General features: G+C 40.6%; 1 protein-coding gene across 1 annotated transcript in view; it reads right to left on the minus strand.

Annotated features, from left to right (window-relative positions):
- Nucleotides 1–17,047: 17,047 nt before the first annotated feature.
- The window catches only part of SYT16 (synaptotagmin 16), a 78,032-nt gene continuing 73,323 nt past the window's right edge, over nucleotides 17,048–21,756 (minus strand). Inside the window, exon 6 of the mRNA XM_054715480.1 lies at nucleotides 17,048–17,361. Within this exon, the coding sequence (XP_054571455.1) occupies nucleotides 17,048–17,361 (314 nt within the window). The remainder of the gene's footprint in view (nucleotides 17,362–21,756) is intronic.

The raw sequence follows: 21,756 nt of genomic DNA on the forward strand, positions 1-21,756 counted from the left end.
GTGGTGCGTGTGAGCTGGGTGAGGCATGTGGGATGAAGAGCCTAAGATCTTCTTCTATCTTCTGGGACTCTCCTCTCCAGAGTGTTCCTATTTGTGTCTGAGCGAACTATTAACTGATCCATAAAGATCATAACAGAGTCTAATTCCTTTTAATGTTGTCTGTGGCTGACCACAGTCATAGTGTCAAAGTTTTCAGAAAAAATATCCCCCTTGGTCTAAAAGACTTCCTTTACACAGTTAGTCTTCGTTTTCATCGGATGGCCAATGAAAACTCAGGCTTATATGCAGACTTCTTTAAAATAAAAATACACAAAAGGTACTTTTCACAAAGAAGACTGGAGAAGTTATGGGTGTTTCAGTCATTTACACTTTAGTATAAATTCACTTAAAAGATTTTATTGTCTCTGATATCTCATTCAAGTGGTATTTTTATTTTTTTACCGCTGCTTTTTGTTGTTGTTCAATGGGGTTGTTGTTCGTGGGTGGAGAGGAGAAGGAGACCATCAGAGTAGGCAAATTTGGGAAGCCAGCAAGCCAAATTAAAGACAGGAAAATGACAAACCTAGCAGGAAAATATTTCCCAAAGCTATCCTCAGGGGGGAATCTCATTGAAGAAGATAAACCGTTTCCCTGGTTCCCTATAAGGTCAGGCCAAGGCCTGGAAGGAAGAGGGCACCACTGGGAATGAATTAAAATGAAAAGCTGCTGTCTTTGGAGTCAGACTAGCGCTGCTGTGCAGTCTCAGGTTGACTCCTGCAATGGCAGACATTCCGAAAAACGAAAGACACTACACAGTACCCTGCTCCTCCCAGGGGCCCCTACTCCCTCAGGCACCCAGGACCAGCCTAACACAACAAACCTTAGAGTCAACAGCTTGTTAGCCCCAATTCTTTCCCCCTGGCTCTTCAAGGTCTAGTCGCTCTGGACTTTTTTTCAGTTTCTTTGAATGTGGGAGGTTCTGATTTGTCTCAGGTATTTTGTACATGCTGTTTCTCTTAAGAGGCCTCCCTTTTACCTAGCTTACTCCTACTCAGCCTTCAAGTCTCTGCTTAAATACCACTTCCTCAGAGTGGCTTTCTTCCCCTTGCAGCCTCCCACTGATGAGATTAGTCTCCTAATTATATTCCCAAATCATCCTACTGATCCCGTTTCACAATAGGCACCTCCCTGGTGACTATTAAGGCAGTTCCACGCTGTCCCTAGCACCTAGCTCACAGTGCCTGGTCCATCAAAGGTAATCAAGAGCACATCTGAATGCATGGAGCCACTCTGCCTGGCCCATGTCCCTGTTTACACCTGAGCTATGTAGCTATCAGTTAGTGAACTTATACAAGCCACAAGGGCAGCAGCTACTTGCTGCCCTTTTAGTTAATCAAGTAGAAGAGGGAAAGCCTATTACATAGAAAACTAGAGGCCTGTTGCACAAAGATTCATGCAATAGGCCTTCCTTCCCCTGGCTTTCCTCCGGCACCCGGGACCCAGGCCTTCACTCTGGCCGCTGCCTTCCATCTTAGCTCCTGCTGGAGCCTTCAGTCTTCTCCACTCCAGCTGGAGCACCATTCCTGTAGCTCCCTCAGCCCCCCACCCTCCTCCTCATAGCAGGCATCCCGCCCCGCCCCGCCACCTTTGTTGGGTTAATTTGCATACTCACTCCTGATTGGCTGGTGGGCATCGGGGAGGTACAGTCAATTTGCATGTTTCTCTTTTATTAGTGTAGATTGTTTTCTGCCCTTAATGAGATACTGCATAGACACAGCAATATGTTTACCTTTTCATAGCATCTTATAAAGGTTGCTACCTGGATTTTAATATATTAGGAAACAACCTAAAAGTTCTTTATATATTTTCCTAATTTTCTTCTTTGTCCTCCAAAGCAGGTGTGAGTCCCCTGAGCTGAAATGCTTCATCTTTCCTTAAAATGCTTTTCTCCCTCAGGTGAAAAGCAGCCTGAATCATCACATGCTGTATCTTTATGGAGGGAAAAAAAGGCATCTATTTGGGGAATGGCTCATGAACTTGTCCATTATGACCTACTTTATCAGAATAAATCAGGATATATCCTTTTCTGTTGTTAATATAACGCACCAAATAATTGCCAAATCCCCTCTTCATCTGGGACTACCTCAAGAAAAATAACAGATGTTGGAAGACTTGAAGGAAAGGTCAAGGTAATCTCAAGATCACAGAGTTGCTTGGTGCAAAACCAGAAATAGAACACCGGTATAAGAGTTTAATCTTTACTGGACTATTTATGTTTACAGATTTAATTTTTAAATTCTTCAATTCTCCGGGCAAGTGATTAGAGCAAATCTCTCACTAAACAATTTCAGATTTTAAAATTAAATATTAAAATATTATACAATCCACCTTAGACTTCATCTAAATTCTATTCTGCCCTCCATAAGACAACCACAGATGTGATGCTAATCCTGTCTCCTGCGCCTTATCTGTTTGCTGAAAAGAATGAGATGTTTTATTATGTAGTAGAATGAACATTAAAATTCATCAGAGCTCTGAGTTGTCAGCCAATCTTCCTCTTGAGTCATGTCTCTGAATATCCCTGGAGAAACCCTAGGGAAACTATAAAGAGAGACTAAAATTTACAAGACATAAAATGTGACTTGATTCATCAATAAAATGTTACTCAGGATGGTTACATTTTTTTTTAATTACTACAAAAGACTTCAAAAACCAGAGTCATAGATGGCTGTGTCCATTATTTAAACATGTAAGGAATGTTGAAAGAATGTCAGAAGGTAGCAATCATTTGTCAAGATTTAGGTTCTGCAGATGATTTACTCCACATTCACATACTGAAAAATCTGTTCCTTCTGCAATATTCTGCTTTTGCTTGTTCAGACTTTTTTAATGATTTGCTTAGGTGTTTTTAACATGTCACATACTAGTATGTATGTATTTACTAGTGCACATACACATGTAGAAATGGTCAACCTTGCTCAGGTTATCAGCCCAGAAATGTGAAGCCAAATGGTCTTTATTTGCAACAGCACCCACTCCACCAACAGTGTTGAAATGCTGTGAGATGACTAGGATGAACAAGTAGAATCCTTAATCGGCCCATAATGTTCCAGTGCCCCCATGGGTTAACAAGAACTTAAGCAACAGTGAGCCTGCAGTCAGCAAGCTTTCTTTAAATAATCACCACTACCACAGCACTTGAAATATTTTTCTTTAAAAAGAAAAATGTACATGTGCTAGATACTACGTAGAAGAATCTCACCAACCTGATTCATTTTGCTGTACATACAAACTACAATCCCCAGCCTTCTTCAATATAGGTGACGCCATGTGACTAGTTCTGACCAATGTAGTTTGGACAGCAGTCAAGATGACTGATGACTACCTCTAAGCCTGGCCCCTTAAATATGCATTTGATTCTAAGACCCTTTTTTCCTCCTCCACTTGCAGGGCAAAAACATTCCTTAAAGGCTCTGGGTTGGTCCTCAATCCTTCAGATGATGCTAAGAAAGGAAGCTGCATGGTACCTCTCTGATACTTGGGGTGGCTTATTAGAACAGGTAGCATTAATTACCTCTGCTAATACAGTGTGCCTAAAGGGGAAAGAAGTTTTCCCTGAAACATATATAGAATGTTTTCTATTTTCTTTTGTGTGTTTTGCTTTGAGGACATCAGCCATGCTTTCATTGCTGGGGAGGTGTCTGATCATAATAGCCCTGCCCCACTACCACTACTTTGCTGCATCAAAGCCCCATAAACGTATTGGAACTGGGTACACATAGAGGCTCCATAAAAGAGCTTCTCTGATGAGCAATTACCTACATTTTTTACAGGAATACCTGTTTTGCTTTCTCAGACTCCTCGTCAGATGCAACTTGGTTATTTTGGGTGACCTTTGCATTTTTATAGCTCCTCACTTATCCAATATTCTTAATTTAAATTCAACACTTGAGCATTTGAGTTGATATACATTGATGTATATACATGTTCAACATAAAAGCCTACAGCACCCTAAAACCAAAAATAAGATATTTGGATCATAAATGTAATGCTTGTAGTTCTAATATACACGTCTGCCGTTGGTATGGTTTTTGTATATACTAAAATAATACCATTCGGGCTCATAAAATTTGCATGTTGATACTGCAAAACTGTAGCTTTTTTAACATAAAAAATGTCACACATATACATATAAGCCATCTGCTTAAACTTTATTGACAAAACCAGTAGCAGCAGTTTTACAAAATTGGAATGATTTTCAGTTTTGAACTATCGTGAGTTCAGATGCAGCAGACATTTTGTACAAACTGGGACTAATGCTTCTTCCGTGTTTCTGTTCTAAACAAAAAGCAATTAGAATTTATCCTCATGCATGTAAATATCTAATACAGAAATAGTTTGGGGGCTGTATAAAATATGCTCTCAAAATCATTGTGAGACTGAACATCTGCCTTGAAGCATTATTTGTATGAAAAAGACAGTATAATTCTTCTAATTATGAATTTATTCTTTATCACAGGTAAACAATTTTCTATTTTCTAACACATTTCCAAGGGTGATCTAAAACAACAGTGTCGCCATGAAATATTTCACTGACTTGCTCAATTAAAACACAAGACTGAACAGTGCAACGGTAATACACCAAAACGATTGTTATGAAACCTTGAACATTACAAAAGGTTGAAAGGTAACAGTTAATTTTTTTTCCAAACCTTTCCCTATATACTAATTATTCACCAGTAAATGTAATTTTAGAAATGGAATGAGTCATTACATTCAATTGCTGTTTGTTCAGGTAACAGCTACAGAGGCATTCCGAAGCAAGAGACACCATAAGCCCATAAGTCATCCTGTGAGAAGCATAAGGACGCCTGTATGGAATGTTCAGAACTTTCTAAAATTCGAGTTCAACACTTTGGAGGAGAAAATGTTTTTTTGTTTCTTGCTTGAACCTCTGGACCACCTCACGAGCCACATGCAGCTCTTTGGCCCCTTGAGTGAGGCTCTTCCACAAAATACCACGGCCTGGGCAAGTCTATTTTGAAGAAGTGGCATTAGAAGAGATTTAAGTTTAAAAAATTTGGCTCTCAAAAGAAATTTCAATCGTTGTACTGTTGATATTTGGCTCTGTTGACTAATGAGTTTGCCGACCACTGGCCTAGGGGTTCTCTGCTGGAAACCTCTGAAGAGGAACTATGACAGCAGCCAGGTCTGAAAATGTCCATGAAACAAAGGGAGAAGTTGGGTGCAGCTCCTACCTTACAACTAAGTCTGGCCTTGAATAATGAATTTGACCAGGAATGCCATCTAGTGATTTAGTCATCTAAAGAAAAAGCAGATTTTTTACTAAACCATGTTATACTAAACTGTCCTCGTAGGTGAAATCCATAAAACTATTGAAATTACCATTCACAACCACCAACATCTCGGGACAGTCTGGGACATAGAAATCACTCATCCAAATAAACATGGCATAGAAAAGGCACAGGCTTACATTAAGAAATATTCAGCATCCAGCTGTGAGTAGAACAGAAGTACAAAGCACACTCCCTGCTAAGAGCAGTGTGCTTGCTCCATGCAGGGTGAAATCTCCCGAAAATACTTACATATGTTCAAAATGAATGAATCATTCACATTTACATTTTTAATGCAAGTTCTTCAAGGACACCCATCAAAAGTTGAGATATAACGGAAAACCAATAAAATATTTTAAAACAACAGAGTTGCACACAGTATGCATATGGGGAAACACAAATGTGTGAATGTGAACAACTGTTTCGGATGCCATATGAAGACCCAAAAGAGAAAAAAAGAAATCGAGACAGTCAGATTTATCTTGTACTATGAACACAAAATATTGTTATGAAATCTTGGATGTACCTTGGAAATATATTTTTACTTTTTTTTCTGGGAGATAATAAATGGTATTTAGGACAAAAGGATTAGGTGGGTGAGGATAGTCACCTGGATCAGAGAGATGGAGAAGCCTGATTTTTCAAAAGAAAAATAATAACATTGATTGGAGGACCTTTTTTGATGGGGGAGGCATCTTTCCAAATACTACATCCCACTTTATGAAAAGAAAAAAAAAGCAACTACTTAATTGAATACTTTCCCTGTACTCAACATTACATTGTTCTAAAAAGAGAAAAAAGAAAAGTCTCAAAAAGATTGACAAGCCTGCCAAAAAGATGGGCTTTCAGCTGTGGTCTGGGTATCTGAACAAAAGAATTAGCACCTAATCTCAGAGGTGGAATGGCTAAAGACCATCCCAATGTAACTTTTAGTCAAATTACTAACTTTCTGTGAATATAGCTCAATGATTGGCAGAGATCTTAAAGTGTCAACTACTTTGATATAGCAACATAAAGAAATGATTTGATCTTAAAAATAATAAAATATCTTACAGTCTTCAAAAACTCTTAATTCTGCAAAGTACTTTTCCATCTATGACCTTGTCATGCTGCACGGTGGGGACGCAGTGTTTTAGTATATTAACCAAGGAATGAATGAATCTTATTCTTACAACAATCTGGAGAAAATAAAAGAAATAAGTGTCGCTATTTCTATCTGACAGATATCCAAATGAAGGCTTGAAGAACCCGTGACTTTCATTGTAGAGCTCATTAAGGAAAGATTTGGTACTGGGACACAGTCCTCATTAATTCTAATCTAATAGAATATTCTTTCCACAACCGCACCTTCATCTGCAGTAATGCCAGGTTCCACAAGTTGTGGCAGCTACAAATCCAAGGACAGTCGGTACACATGTAAATAATGTCAAAATGTTCATCAGATATTGATTGCCTGTCAGGCCTCCCCATTCACCCAGTGTGGTTATCAGTGTGATCACTGCAACATCCACCCACTTGCTCGTTCAGCCTCTGTATTATCATGGTTCAGCCTCCACTCAGAATTCAGAGCTGCTCTATGAGCCAGATGCTTACATACCACTTTCAGTTAGTTCGTACAATTGATGATGACAATCACAAAGCTTCCTTTCTCTAGGAAGCAGTGAGAAAGTCATATAAACCAGTAACAGAAGGTGCTTTTTCTATCATGAAGAAGTAATAACACAATTAGCACTTTTTATCAACATACACTTAAATCACTGCTCAGCAACAGAAAACACAACAGAGTCACTAAATTTGGGGATCCCATCTCAGAGCCTTCAGAACGTTCTCTGTTTAGATTCCATTTGGAGGGGGAAAGGCTTAGATAGGTCAACATAAATCATGAAATTGTGATTTCATTAATCTCCTCACATGTAAAGCAAGCCCAATATCAGGTGAAATAGATTCCAGATCGGAAGTTGCTACATTTTATTTGATGAATCACATGAATCAATCCAGCTATTTTTCTTGAGAACATGCACAGGAACAAAATGTACCATAGCAATTAGAATTGCAAACAAAGGTAAATAAACAAACGGATACAACCAGACAATGAGATATTATTCAGCACTAAAAAGAAATGAGCTATCAAGCCATGAAAAGACATGGAGGAAGCTTAAAGGCATATTAGTAAATGAAAGAAGACAATCTGAAAAGACTACATACTGTGTGATTCCTTCTGGAAAAGGCAAAACCATGAAAACAGTAAAAAGATCAGATTGGTGGTCGCCAAGGGTTGGGGGAGGGATGGACAAAGCGCAGAGGATTTTTAGGGTAGTGAAACACCAAGAATGAAACCAAATCTAAACTATGGACTTTAGGTGGTAATAATGTGTCAGTGTGGGTTCAGAGACAGTAACAAACACACCCATCCTGGTGTGGGATGTTGGTCGAGGCGGAAGTCGTGCAGGTGTAGATGTAGGAGCTCTATAGAAACACTCTGCACTTTCCACTCAATTTTGTTGTGAACATGAAATTGCTCAAAGAATTAAAGTTATTAAAAATTTAAAAAGTAGAGAGATCACAAAATTACCATCATGCTTTTTCCCGAAAATATAGGTCAAATCTTATTCCAATGAATGTTATTACACAAATTTCTCAGTCACAATAAAGTGTGCAATACCAACTTATTCATAAACTTAAAATCTGCAATAAAATAAAATTTTAAAAATCTGAAAAAGTCCTTGTATTTCATAGTAAAGTTTAATTTGTAGCTTCATTTGTATGGTGGCAGAACAAAAGACTGCATTATAATTTGGTGTCGTCGTGAATTAACAAAGATTATTATGGGTCACAGGAAAATGTGGCAAAATTAATAAGCTTTCCTCAAGGTGCCAATTACAAGGAACTTGACAAAGAAACTCTTAAGAGAGACATCTGGACAGCGAATGGGAATATATTGTACAGGATAGCATACATGAAAACATTATTTTAGTGGACATGTTCCTCACCGTTCTTATTGGCAGCCTTCTGATATCTTTTGCCAAACATCAGGTCTTCATCAAATAATAGATGTGAATTTTTTTATTATGGGTTGTCCACTGAACAACACTAAAAAATTCTCTTCAGTAAGAATTTGTAGGACATTAAAGATTCTGACTTAACTCACATGGACTGAGACATGTTCAGTAGATATTTGAGGTAAGTTTTTATGATATTAAAAATTACAAGCAATAGCCAAAACCGGTTTGGCTCAGTGGATAGAGCGTCGGCCTGCGGACTGAGGGGTCCCAGGTTCGATTCTGGTCAAGGGCATGTACCTTGGTTTCGGGCACATCCCCAGTAGGGGGTGTGCAAGAGGCAGCTGATTGATGTTTCTCTCTCCTGGATGTTTCTAACTCTCTATCCCTCTCTCTTCCTCTCTGTAAAAAAAAAAAATCAATAAAATATATTTTTTAAAAATTACAAGCAATAAATCCATTGGCAAACTTCTATTTTTGTCTCCTGCTATAAAACCGAACCCATTAAGAGTTAAATTGAAGCAGGTTTAAATGGTTTGAGACTGAAAAACAATTATTGGTCAACCCACCAAGGTAGGGACAATTCCAATGTTGACCTTTACCCATGTCACTGGGATGCCCTAAATATGTTTAGTGCATAATATCTAAGACAATTTAATCAAAGGACACAGAGAAGTAAGCAGGGTTCTTTGTTCACACCATCACCCCTTTATCTGGTAGCTACCGTCTCCAGTTCACTCTTTCAAAGGGTAAAAGGTAGCAATGCCTTTCAACTATCAAAACACAGAGCTTACAAAAATGGTGTTATATTTGTTTGTACACACCTAGCATTCCAGGGTCTCACTCACTTCCTTGCAACGGTGATTGAATATACAATTATAAACATAAAAAATACTAAACACTTCTATTTTGTGCCATAACTCATTTCATTACTGGAATGGGAGGCTACATGGCTTCCTTCAGATGCAAAGCATATCTCTTTATTTTTAAGGGAAGCATAGACTGACACAAAAGTGTATTTCTTAACTAGAGGCATAAATACACCTAACTGGGAGGAGGGGGAGAAGGAGAAACCATTACAGAAGTACATTAAGCCAAAAAATAAAGGATAATAAAAGATCTTGTTTACCTAGATGACTTATCAGGATCTAGTTGTGTGTATTTTTTGAAAAAAGGAATATTTAGAAACAAAAATGATTGCTGAACTCAAACTATTTTACACATCTGCTATTCTCCAGCCCCTAGCCCAGAGTCTGTGGTATAATAATACTTAATAAATATCCTTTGATTATGTTTCACATAAACTAAAATAATAAAAAATAGCAAGTAGATACTTTAAGGGGAAAATGAAGTAAAACAAAAATAATGCATAAATATGGTGATACTAATAGAAAGGCAGCCTCTTCACATCCTCACAAAGGAATTGGTTGCCTGGCTGGCGTGGCTCAGTGGTTGAGCATCAACCTATAAACTAGGAGGTCAAGGCACATGCTCCGGTTGAGGGCTCAATCCCCAGTCGGGGGCATGCAGGAGGCAGCTGATCAATGATTCTCTCCCACCATTGATGTTCCTAACTCTTTCTCTCTGAAATAAATTTAAAAATATTTTAAAAATGGAATTGGTAACAGTGACATGAAATAAACAGCATAAGTGAGCAACAGAAAGCCGGGAGCAACATTCTGCTGGTGGTTTTATTCTAGGAGGTGCGCAGGCCTCCGTCTGTTCTGTGAAGCCTCGGCTGTTTCACAGGTTCCACAGTGGCCACAAATAGAGCTGATCCTTGTCTGTGTGTCCAGGACATTGCTTTGTGACTCAAGGGAAACACAAACAGTCAAAGCCCCATGAGAGAGGGAACTCACTCGAAGCCTGCAGACATCCCCAGGCACCTAACCAAAGCCCGGACAGCAACTCCCCAGAGAAGATCTTGTATGATACAGAGAAACATCAGTGTGGAAACATGTCCAAAGGGGCAGAGGATGGGCCCAGTGTTGTTATTGTTGATCCTGTTTGGAGGTTACATACAAAATGTTAGACTTAGAAGGAACTTTATGAAGGCCCTCCGTTCTCCTGTAGACAGAACCCACAGCTCATGCAGATGTTTCTATTTTTAAAAACTTCCGAAGACGATGGGTATGTGATCTCCTTGGTGATTCCCCTTCCAACATGACCAAGGATTACTTCAAGTCTCGGGATTCCTAGATGTTTTCTCCAATAAATACAGTCAATATATTTTATCTCTTTCTAATAACCCGTAACAGGGAAGTCTACTTTTTATGGCACATGATTAGACTAATTGAACAATTATACGTTGGCAAGCACTGCTAGTGTTATTATGATGACTAATGCTTCCATGTGTTGTCACAGCCCAAAAAAAGATGCTAAGTTCTGAGCTATCCCAAAGAGCATGGTGCTAGACACAAGGAAATCCAATGAATACATTTTTAGTTAATTCAAAACAACCTTCATGTAATTCTCCTTATATCTTAGTTGAACTCTCTCGACCTTGATTCAGGTGGAATCTCTGATTCTCTCCAGTTGGTCAAGAAGAGAAGGAGTGCATTGTCCTCGTGGTAAGAACTCCTTACGCCCTGGATAGCTGTTACTAGAAATCACTCTACAGCCTTCTCAACTCCCCACCAACCCCTTTAACTTCCCTACACACTGAGTTATTCCAGACTAAAACCCCTTGTTCATATTTCACCTGAATTGGGAAGCCCAGAACTTGAACCAGCATGTTGGCAATTTGGCAATATTGGGAATATAGCCTTACATGTTCCCATCCCACGAGTAGACCATGATAGGCTCATGGCACCTGGTTACGCTAAACATGGAGATTCGTTATTGACCACTTATTTAGATCAAAGGTCCACAAAGCTTTTTCTAAATCCTCAGGAAACTTGCCTCTTTACTCAAAGTTTGAACACTTGATCACAACTGAACACACTTTCTGTCCTATCAATAAGTCTCTCTTAAGACGTTTCAAAAAGAAGTTAGTATCAACTCTAATAAAATTCATTTCATTAAATCTCTTAAGGGAAACAGTGATAAATAATTGGTCCTGAATAGAATTTTCCAGGCCAACCAGTTCAGTAAGTGTTGATAGTTGCATTATTATATCATTTAAAATTTTTGCCTATAAGGATATAGTATGGATGTATAAAATCAGCCCCCCAAAAAAGTGGGTGTTATCTGTTTTGAGAAGGGTGTTAGTATAGTGCCACACCACTTATCTTAGTTTTTCAGATCAAAGTTGAAATATGTCTGCAAATTAGCCCTCTTCACCAATTTTCTTGATGGTGACAAGGTTCTCTTTCCAGGTACAAATAATAGAGAAGAGCTGGGGACAAGGAGAGGCCTTATGTGTGATTTATTAAGATGTGCATACAAGCACTAAAATTTTGCATCTCCTTGAGACCAAGGGGGGGGGGGGCAAAAAAACAAAGATTTTGTTATTATACCTCATAGGGGATTTATTAAGGCTCAAATCCTCCATACACAGGCTATCGCTTCTAAGGTTGCCCCAGTAGGGCTTGCTTTCTTTCCAAATTCAGACTAGCTCCATGAGCCTATCCTTTGAAAAGTCCCTGAACATTTTTAGTGTTCCTCTAATGTTACCATTACTTTCACTAGAAATAGAAACAAATCTTAAATACTTTTTTTTCTTTTTAAAGCATGATTGCGAGTGGGGGGGGGGAATATGGAATGCTTACTATATGCCAGACTGTGTGGTTATTTCTTTAATGTCTTTTTCAAAACTTTATGAGGTAGATATTATTTCCATTTTCCAGTTGAAGAAAGAGGGACACAGGCTGGATAAGTAATTTTCAGAAGGCTACACAGTTAGCAGAGCTCCACCCAAACCCAGGCTAAGACCACAGCCTGTGCCAACTCCTCTGAGTTGTGTTAGACCAGCCTCATTTCCCTCATCTTTAAGTGTTTTCCAGAATTCTGCAAGATGTGAAAAAAAAATGATAGCTAGTTAGCCTGAAATGTCTTATGGATTCTTAGTTTACTCTTCTTGACTCTATGCTGGTAGATGCTGAAGTTCTCCAACTTATTTATTCTTTCATTCTTCCATACACATGCTATAGGATGGTTTGGTTTTTTATGGTTTGCATAGCTTTTTTTTCTTTGGAATACAATAATGACTTTTTCAAGGCAAAATACTTTTGCCATTTCAGGATTATCTATCAGTTACTTTTGTTGTGAATCAAACAGAGTGGAATGTATGTTCTTTAGTCAGAGTTTCCTCCAAGTTAAGTGGAAATGATGCCCCATGAGTTTTGTTGTCATTTTTTTATTATTAAATAACTAGAGGCCCGGCGCACAAAATTCATGCACTGGGGGTGAGGGGCGGTCCCCTCAGCTCAGCCTGCATCCTCTCCAATATGGGACCCTTCGGGGGATGTCTAAACTGGCATCGGACATCCCTCTCACAATCCAGGACCGCTGGCTCCTAACTGCTCACCTGCCTGCCTGCCTGATCACCCCTAACTGCCCCCCCCCCGCCAGCCTGATCACCACTAACTGCCTCTGCCTGCCAGCCTGATTGCCCCTAACTGACCCCCTGCTGGCCTGGTCACCCCCAATTGCTCCACTGCTGGCCTGGTCACCCCCAACCGCCCCCATGCTGGCCTGGTCGCTCCCAAATGCCCCCCCCTGTTGGCCTGGTTGACCCCAACTGCCCCCCCCCCTGGCAGTCTGGTCATCCCTAACTGCCCCTTCCACCAGCCTGGTCACCCTCAACTACCCCCCTGCCAGCCTGGTTGCCCCTCACTGCCCTTCTCTGCAGGCCTGGTCACCCCTAACTACCCTCCCCTGCTGGCCTGGTTGCCCCCAACTCTCCCACCCACTGACCTGGTTGCCCCCAATTCTCCACCCACTGGCCTGGTTGCCCCCACTGACCCCCTCTGCCAGCCTGGTTGCCCCTCATGGCCCTCCCTGACGGCCTTGTCTCCCCCAACTGCCACCCCTGCTGGCCTGGCTGCCCCCAACTGCCCGCCCCCTGTTGGCCTGGTCGCCCCATGCAGCCTGCTGTTCTGTCATTACTGTGAGGGTGTCATGACCAATTTGCATATTACCCTTTTATTAATATAGATATGCCTTCATTTGGTGTTAGGTCATCTACAAGTAATCATTTCCTCCTCAGTTATCTGATCTTAATGTACTAAGTCCTCTATTGCAAAAGGATAGCCAGGCGTAGGGGAAATCCACAATTCAAAGTCCACTCTGAACCATAATTTAATCAATTCACTGGCTATCAGAGAAGCTCTTTCATGTAACCTGATAGTAATTTGAGCTTAAATAATGCTTTACTTGAAAAGAAAAGAGTTTTGATTCTCAGATAAGACCATCTAGTGCAGCCAGGATGTACAGCATAGTTACTGCCCAAGAGGCGTCAACAAGTTGTAAAATATTGCGCAAGCTGCCTAATGCACCTAGCACTACAGAGGAACTCAACACTTGAGGTCAATTATTGTCTTTGAAGGAGGAGCAGAGTGAACCAGTGATAGTGCAGTACCATAACTTACTTTTCCCCTTGAAATCGTGGTGAGGATTCTTTCTCAGACTTTGTACAGGGAGAATGCTGAGTGTAATACATCTAACGGCATTACAAGTACTTCTGTTAGGGAGGCAAGACCTCCCTCACAGTTATGCAACATCAGCAAAGACAGGGTCCCAAACAACTGAGCATCACATTGGGACCCAGTGAAGGAGGCAGCAGTGAGAGAGCAGGTGCTCAGCTGCCTGGTGAATGGCCCATTTACAAACCCAACAGTAATCAGAGGGTAGCAGGGAGCGCAAGAGTAGCCACCGTGATGGGCAAAACCAGCACTTCACAATTCAGTATGAACTCATGCCCTGCAACAAGGCACACTAGAGGGCCAATTCCCATAAACCCAGTGCATGAATCTCTCTCAACAATCTTATTTACAAAGCACCTCTTCAGGAAAAATCATGGCGAGAACAACTCATGCAACAAATACTGGTGCTTCCTCAGTTGCAGTGTCCCTGTGAGATATTAATTATGAGCTAGACAAAATATGTTAATAGCAGCTTTTTGACTTCAGAACCAACTAATTATCTTTCTTAACTCCTTTGAAAAGCAAATGTAGATGTAAAAGCTCAAGTGAAAAACATGTTAAATACATCATGTCTAGACTGCCAAGAAAACCAGGGAGTTTAAGTGCACAAAATCAGAAGATCTTAGTAAACCAGAATTTCAAATCAATGTAAAAAAAAACAAACCCAAAACCCCAGCCTCAGATTTTCATGTGTCTTGTCATTAGCATTGTATATGTGTACATCAGCTTTAGGGTGGATGCTGCTGCATATTAAAGGCATGCATACATCCCACACGGTGAGTAGCACCAATATTATAAAATTATAAGCATAAAAAGTGCTTTTCAGGCATCTCTTCCCTTCAGATGTTGCACATTCCTGCAACTGTATGTCCTAGGCAAACCATTGGAAAGCAGACCACACACACAAAGATACCTTCACCACACCAGCAGAAAACCTTACAAAGGGGTGGGTCCAGGCAGCAGACAAGGAAGTGGAGGTGATTACTGGGCACCGTGAGCTGACGGATGCAGCGAAACATAGGGCAGGAAAATATGAGGGGGGAGGGGAGGAGACCCAGGACTGTCTGTACAATATATGCAGATTTTTTCAAATGTAAATTATAAAGTGAATGCTGCTTTTATGTGACTGCATAAAAGCAGGCATAACAAGGCTGCTCTACTTCCCTTTAAACACAAGCACATAAAGAGAGTAAGGGATGTGAAAAGCCAATTCTTCGTGCTGCTACTTAATCAATTGCACTCAGTTCTGCTCGATGACACAGCCACACTGCAAAGACCACTCAGCAGTTAATGGATATAATGTTGGAAAAGCACTTTGAGGTCTTCCAAAGGAAGATGAGGGTAAAAACCCGGAGGGGCACGGTTTTATTACTTAGTAACTGAAAGGCATGACATGTGAAACTCCCGTGACCTGAAAAGAAATGAAGATATTAATTTATTTTGCTTATTCTGATTGTTCTGTATGAAAGCACTCTTTCCAGCGTTGGAATGGGAAAGCACGGTAGGGTGATCCTCTGCCCTCGGCTGGTCCTGTCGGGATAACCATCACAGGCTGTAAGGAATAAACATGTTCTTCAAGTGTCACAGCCTACATTTACAATCTGTCCAAATGTAGAGCTGAGGAGGAGTTGTGTGTTTTTAACTGTATACATCCATCACTAGCTATCGCTCTGCCCACAGACAGCAAAAAGTCAACAGCGAAACACAAAAGCTAAAAATAAGTGCCTGGGCAATTGCTCGGAAGAGCTGCACACGGGCGCAGTGTGACATGTACACACATCCCTTCCTTTTTTCTATTACAGCCGATTTAAAGTAATTGAAATTAAGGGCTCAGATCTAAGAAAAATGAAATAAACATGCACTGCACAGATATGTAAAAGTCAGTTGGAAGTAAAATCTCATGCTCATAACCACACAGCATCACTGTTCCAAACGGCACGTGCCCAGAGGCAGGCAGTGACTATTACATGTTGCTGCAAATGCCATGAAATATGACAATTATAGGCACATCAAATGCTCCAAGAAAGATTTAGTGTCATTCCACACAAGCTGAAAATATTTCTTCACTCACCGGTATTTTAACACATTCATTTCTAAGACTCCGTTGAATCGACACTATTAAAGACCCGTTGTTTACAATTTACTATGCTCTACTGATGGAAAATATTTCACATGCAGTTGTACATTCAAAATATATGAGTGGATATATCGTTGCATATAGAAAGAAGTATAATCTAAAAGGAAAACACTAGATTTAGAAAAATCAATAAATCTATGACTTAACTAGGTAGTTTTGGTTTTCTCTCGTTCCTTAAGAATTTATTGGGTGAGAAAAAGAGCATAAAAACCTTGGAAGTTACAAGTTTGAAATATATTCAAAGGAGACAAGTTGTCTTTCAACAGTCGTTTTTGAACTATTTTTTTTTTTTTAGCTTCAAAATGATTTAGCTAACCAAACCTCATAGGAAATCACAATGTATTCAATAAAAAACAGGTATTTAATTAATACAAATTTCTTTCATAAGTGCAAGTTTAGGACATTTATTTGTTAGGTAAATAAATGAGGGGGGTTTCGATAAAGAGAAAAATGTGGAAGAGGAGACTATGAGTGACAGTTACATTCTTCTTTGAGTGTCTGACTCGTTTCTGTATTTTGGAGTTTTTTTGCACCATATTAAGACAATTCTGATTTATATGCGTAAGTGGTTACAAATAGTAACATTTAACAGCTCCCTTGCAATCTGAGGTTACTCTTCCAGCAAAGAGAAAAGAGAGCAGGAGAAGCTTCATCCCACAGCCTGAACCACCTCAATAACCTATTAACACCAATTAACTCATCATCACGGCTTGCAACTATGATAACATTTCCCACATAGTTGATTGTATATGTAGAATTTTTTTTTTTAAATCACAATACTTAAATCCAATTCAAACCTTGAGAAAACCAAAGATCTCCACCCTCCACTGCACCCCCACCCCCACACACAGAATGTCCTAGTGGTTAATGGAAACCAATCGCTATTTGAAAGCCTGTCTTTGAAAAGCCTGCCAGCACACACTGAGTTGGTGTTAGAGGTCGACAACTAGGCTCACCAAGGCGGGTGTAGCATAGAGACACCTGTGGGCAAACCTAGGATTCGAGCAAGGTGTGCCATCTGCAGACCTGCTGGCCTCTGGTCTCCTTCATTTCCTCCCAATGGTCTTGTTCCTCCTCTCCACTACTGTTTTGGCCCAGAGCAATCCATCCAATCATCTCTTTACGCTTCATAGTGCGCCTGTTATAAACGGAGATCATCAAGGTGACATCAGAGAGCTGAAAGAGGGCCACCTGGAAAACAAAGGTCTCCTTATAGACAGGATTGGGCTGACCACGTCGAATGGATGTCTTGCAGCGAGACATCTCTTGACCCACAGAATTGAGGAGAAAGAGCTTTCCATATGTATCTAAGAGAGAAAAAAAAAAAAACAAGGGAAAGGAGAAAACATCAGCCCTTTCAGTTTTGCTGGTCTAGTTGTAGTATTTACATGGGCAGCAAATTTTTCCTTTTCACATACTCATCAGCATCCTTAGGCCTGGTACTTGCCGTGGGACTAACATAGTTTACATGAGCGATTAAGGAAAGGGATTATTACCTGGAAAGCATGGTGTTTCATGCAGCCCTGGGCACCTTGCCAATGCTCATTAGGAGCCCTACACATGCAGAAGCGTACTATATACACACACAGCCATACGTGCAATGGTGTTTATGGACATGCATGCAGTTTTTCATTCCCATTTTATTTATGTAACAAGATAAACGTGTTGATTTTGCTCTATACATGTGTTTTCCTTTCCATTGTCACAATACTGTTTTGTGCCTGAGTTAAAGAGTCCCTTCCTTCCTCACGGTGTACGTATTCTTTGGACCGTCTCATCTACTCAATGGCAACTACCAACTCTGACTTCAATGACAACTACTAAATCTGTCCCTCTAGCCTAGATGTCTCGGCTCAAGATCCAACAGAATACTGCATTTCTCTTCATTGACATCCCACACACACCTCACACTCATCAGGTTCCCAACCCAAACACTCGCTGCTCCACTGTTCCCCATCTCTCATAACATCATCCCCTCAATGATCCAAATCAGTAATCAGGACTACATTTTTTGACAAGACTGGCTTCCTCACCCTGGTGCAACCGTGAATCACCAAGTATTATTGATTCTACCTCTTAAATAGTTCCCAATCCACCCACTTTTTGGAATCCCCAATGCCAATGAACTCTCAGTGTACACTATAAGCTCAGGTCATCAGCATCTCTCACCTGCATTCCTACACGCTTGCTCACCAAACACCAGTCACTGGATAAGGCAATACTTGTAAAATGCCTATCTGGTCATGTCACTTTCACTAATAAGCAAAAACGAACTTGTTGATACTTCCTACTCGTCTTAAGATAAAATTAAATTTATTTGTATAGACTAAATACTTGGGCCATGTTTATCTTCTAGTCTTATTGCACACCACTGTTGCCTTTACAAATTGTAATCCAACCATTTTGAACTACATTCATCCCTCCAAACCCACCTGCTCTCTTTCCCTTTCACTTTTACACAAGTTATACATGTCTTGATATCCCAAGTGATACCCATCTTCACATGACTTCTATTCACTAGTTTGGTTTGGACATTACTTTATCCAAATTTCCTGACCACTCTCCCTCCTCACCTGGCCTAGTTCAGATAACCCGCCAGTGAGTCTCATCAAAATCAAGTTTTACAGACATAGATACAGAGAACAGACTGATGGTTGCCAGAGGGGAGGAGGGTTGGAGGAGTAGGTGAAAAGGTGAAGGGATTGAGAAGCACAGATTGGTAGTCACAAAGCAGGCAAGGGATATAAATCACAGCATAGAAAACATAGTCAATAATATCGTAATAACCATGTATGCTGCCAGGAGGGTACTGGAAATATCGTGGGGAACACTTTGTAAAGCATATGATTGTCTAACCACTGTGCAATCCACCTGAAACTAATACAAAATAATACTGACTGTAAAAAATTGGGAAAATATTAAATCCTGTTTTAGCTTCTCTCAGCACTTATAACCCAGTATTTCATTGCTTGTTTACTTGTCTGCAAGACTATCAGTTCCTCAATGGTAAAAAGAGGAATTGACTTGTTTATCATTGTATCCAATGCCTGGCCCAGCGTCTAACATGTAGCACACATTCAACAACTATTAAGTATTTGATAATGAATGTTCATGAATAGCCAGGATGCTCAACTTTCTTTGTTCTTTTGGTCTCAAGTTTTTCCAAACTTGCAAAATGCAACTTGTTTGATAATCCTTGCACTAGTATGCTGTAAAATGGTAACTAGCATCATATATTTGGTCATTTACAGAAAGGAAAGAAAATATCCAAATCACTGATATAGTCTACTACTTTTGCTAAAATTCTTGAAAGGATCATTACAAAGAACATCATTCCTAAAACAATTATATTTTTAGCCCTAGCCAGTTTGGCTCAGTGGATAGAGCATCGGCCTGTGGACTGAAAGGCCTGGGTTTGATTCCAGTCAAGGGCACATGCCCGGGTTGTGGGCTCATTTCCCAGTAGAGGGGTAGGGGGGAGGTGTGCAGGAGGCAGCCAATCAATGATTCTCTTTCATCATTGATGTTTCTATCTCTCTCTCCCTCACTATTCCTCTCTGAAATAAATAAAATAATATTTTTTTAAAAATTATATATTTAGTAAAATCATTTATCAATTTCTTGACTTTTTTTCTTAACTACGACTTTTACCACTAACTTATGTATGCTCTATTTTTTAAAAAATCTCAAATGTTAAGGTGTTTTCCAAATTCTATTTTTCTGTACATTCTGTACAGCCTGAAAGCTGATTTGTGTTTACTGCTCACTTTCCCATCTAAAACCAGTCAAACTTTTTACAAGCGTAAACCCAGGTCTCTGTAATCTACATAGAGGAGAGAATTATAGGATGGGAAACAAATTACAACGCGCAGTGTTCTTTCTATATTGATTTTTTCCTATCCTGCTTTGATGTGTTGTTTTGTGCACTTATCCACTGAGAAACACAAGGTGTGAAATTACACTTCAGGTGGGAAAACACTTCTCTGTCTCAGACTCGGGCTCTCCGCTCTTCAAACTGCTTTATGGAAAAGCTATCAGAAAACCAACAATGGGGGAGTGAATTAGCATTGCTGCCTCTGTAGGGCTACATGATTCCTGAAGGAAAAGTTCAATCCAGTCACCAAACTGCACTGGGAATTCTGCTGTCAGGGTGGCAGTGGGAACTGAGTTAACCTTGCAAGCAAGGACCTGCTTATTTCACAAAGAGAGCAATTTCCAGCTTTATCCTGTCGCAAGACTGTTTTCTAGTTACGAGAAAGGCCACCTCCTACCAAACCGCCATCCCTGGAGCTGAATTGTAAGTGACAAGAAGGGGAAATAATAATTTCATAAACAATCCAGTCTGCGGACACCTGACCGAAGGAAGGAAATGGTGCTGATCATTCTGGCTCAAAGGGGAACCTTTATCAGCAGGAATGATGTGCTTGCTTTTCAACAACCTGACTAGAGGATCAGGACATTCTGCTGTGTAGAAGAGTGGGGAGCAGGGCTTGGGTCTTTTGGGGTTCAGCGACTTATTCTGATAAGCACCAGTCCAAATGGATAGAGAAAGGTCCACTGAAGTCAATATACAACTTAATTGAGCGCTTTTTTAATTCTTTGAAATTGTCTATACTTTTTACAAAACAACAACAAGCAATATTTTATCTCCTGGCGATGAGGTAGAAAGTCTCTCAGTGTCTCCAGTAACTCAAAACTATGATCAAAATACGGAATGGGTCACAATCCCTGATAGTGCTGGATGCTATTCTGACAACTATAAAAGAGTAATATACAAATTGATCATCACTCCAACACACAAGATGGCTGTCCCCATGTGGTCAAAGATCCTGCCCCCATGTGGACACAAGATGGCCACCACAAGATGGACAGCAGGGGAGGGCGGTTGGGAGGGACCAAGCCTACAAGGGAGGGTAGTAGGGGGCGATCAAGCCTACAGGGGTGGGCAGTTAGGGGTGACCAGGCTGGCAGAGGAGGGAAGTTGGGGGTGACCTGGCCTGCAGGGAAGGGCAGTTGGGGGGGGACCCAGGCCTGCAGGGGAGAGCAGTTGGGGGGACCAGGCCTGCAGGGGAGGGCAGTTAGGGGTGACCAGGCCTGAAGGGGAGGGCAGTTAGGGGCAAACAGGCTGGCAGGGGAGTAGTTGGGCATCAATCAGGCTGGCAGGGGAGTGGTTAGGGGGTGATCAGGCTGGCAGGCAGAAGCAGGTTAGGGGCAATCAGGAAGGCAGGTGGGCGAGCAGTTGGGAGCCAGCAGTCCTGGATTGTGAGAGGGATGTCCGACTGCCCATTTAGGACATCCCTCAAGGGGTCCCCGATTGGAGAGGGTGCAGGCTGGGCTGAGGGACTCCGCCCCCCCCCCCCCGTGAACGAATTTTGTGCACCAGGCCGCTAGGCCTCTAGTTGATATATAAACCTGATTCATTTATTTTAATAAACTACAGTGTTTAATAAACTACAATGCACTTATCCCTACTTTTAATGAATGGATATTTAATTGTTTATAATAACCAAGAATTGAAAATAGTTCAGGGAACATTTTTCTATATTTTGCATTGTACCAATATTTGAGACCCTTTCTAGTATATACCCAGGAGTGAATTACTGGCTTTTATAAATTTTAGATACAGAATCATTGTTATATTTCCTAATAGTATCTTTTCCCTACTTGTAGTTTATCCTTTTGCTCTGTTTATAGTATGCTTG

This window comes from Eptesicus fuscus, chromosome 5 (genome assembly GCF_027574615.1).
Source record: "Eptesicus fuscus isolate TK198812 chromosome 5, DD_ASM_mEF_20220401, whole genome shotgun sequence".
Taxonomy (NCBI): Eukaryota; Metazoa; Chordata; class Mammalia; order Chiroptera; family Vespertilionidae; genus Eptesicus; species Eptesicus fuscus.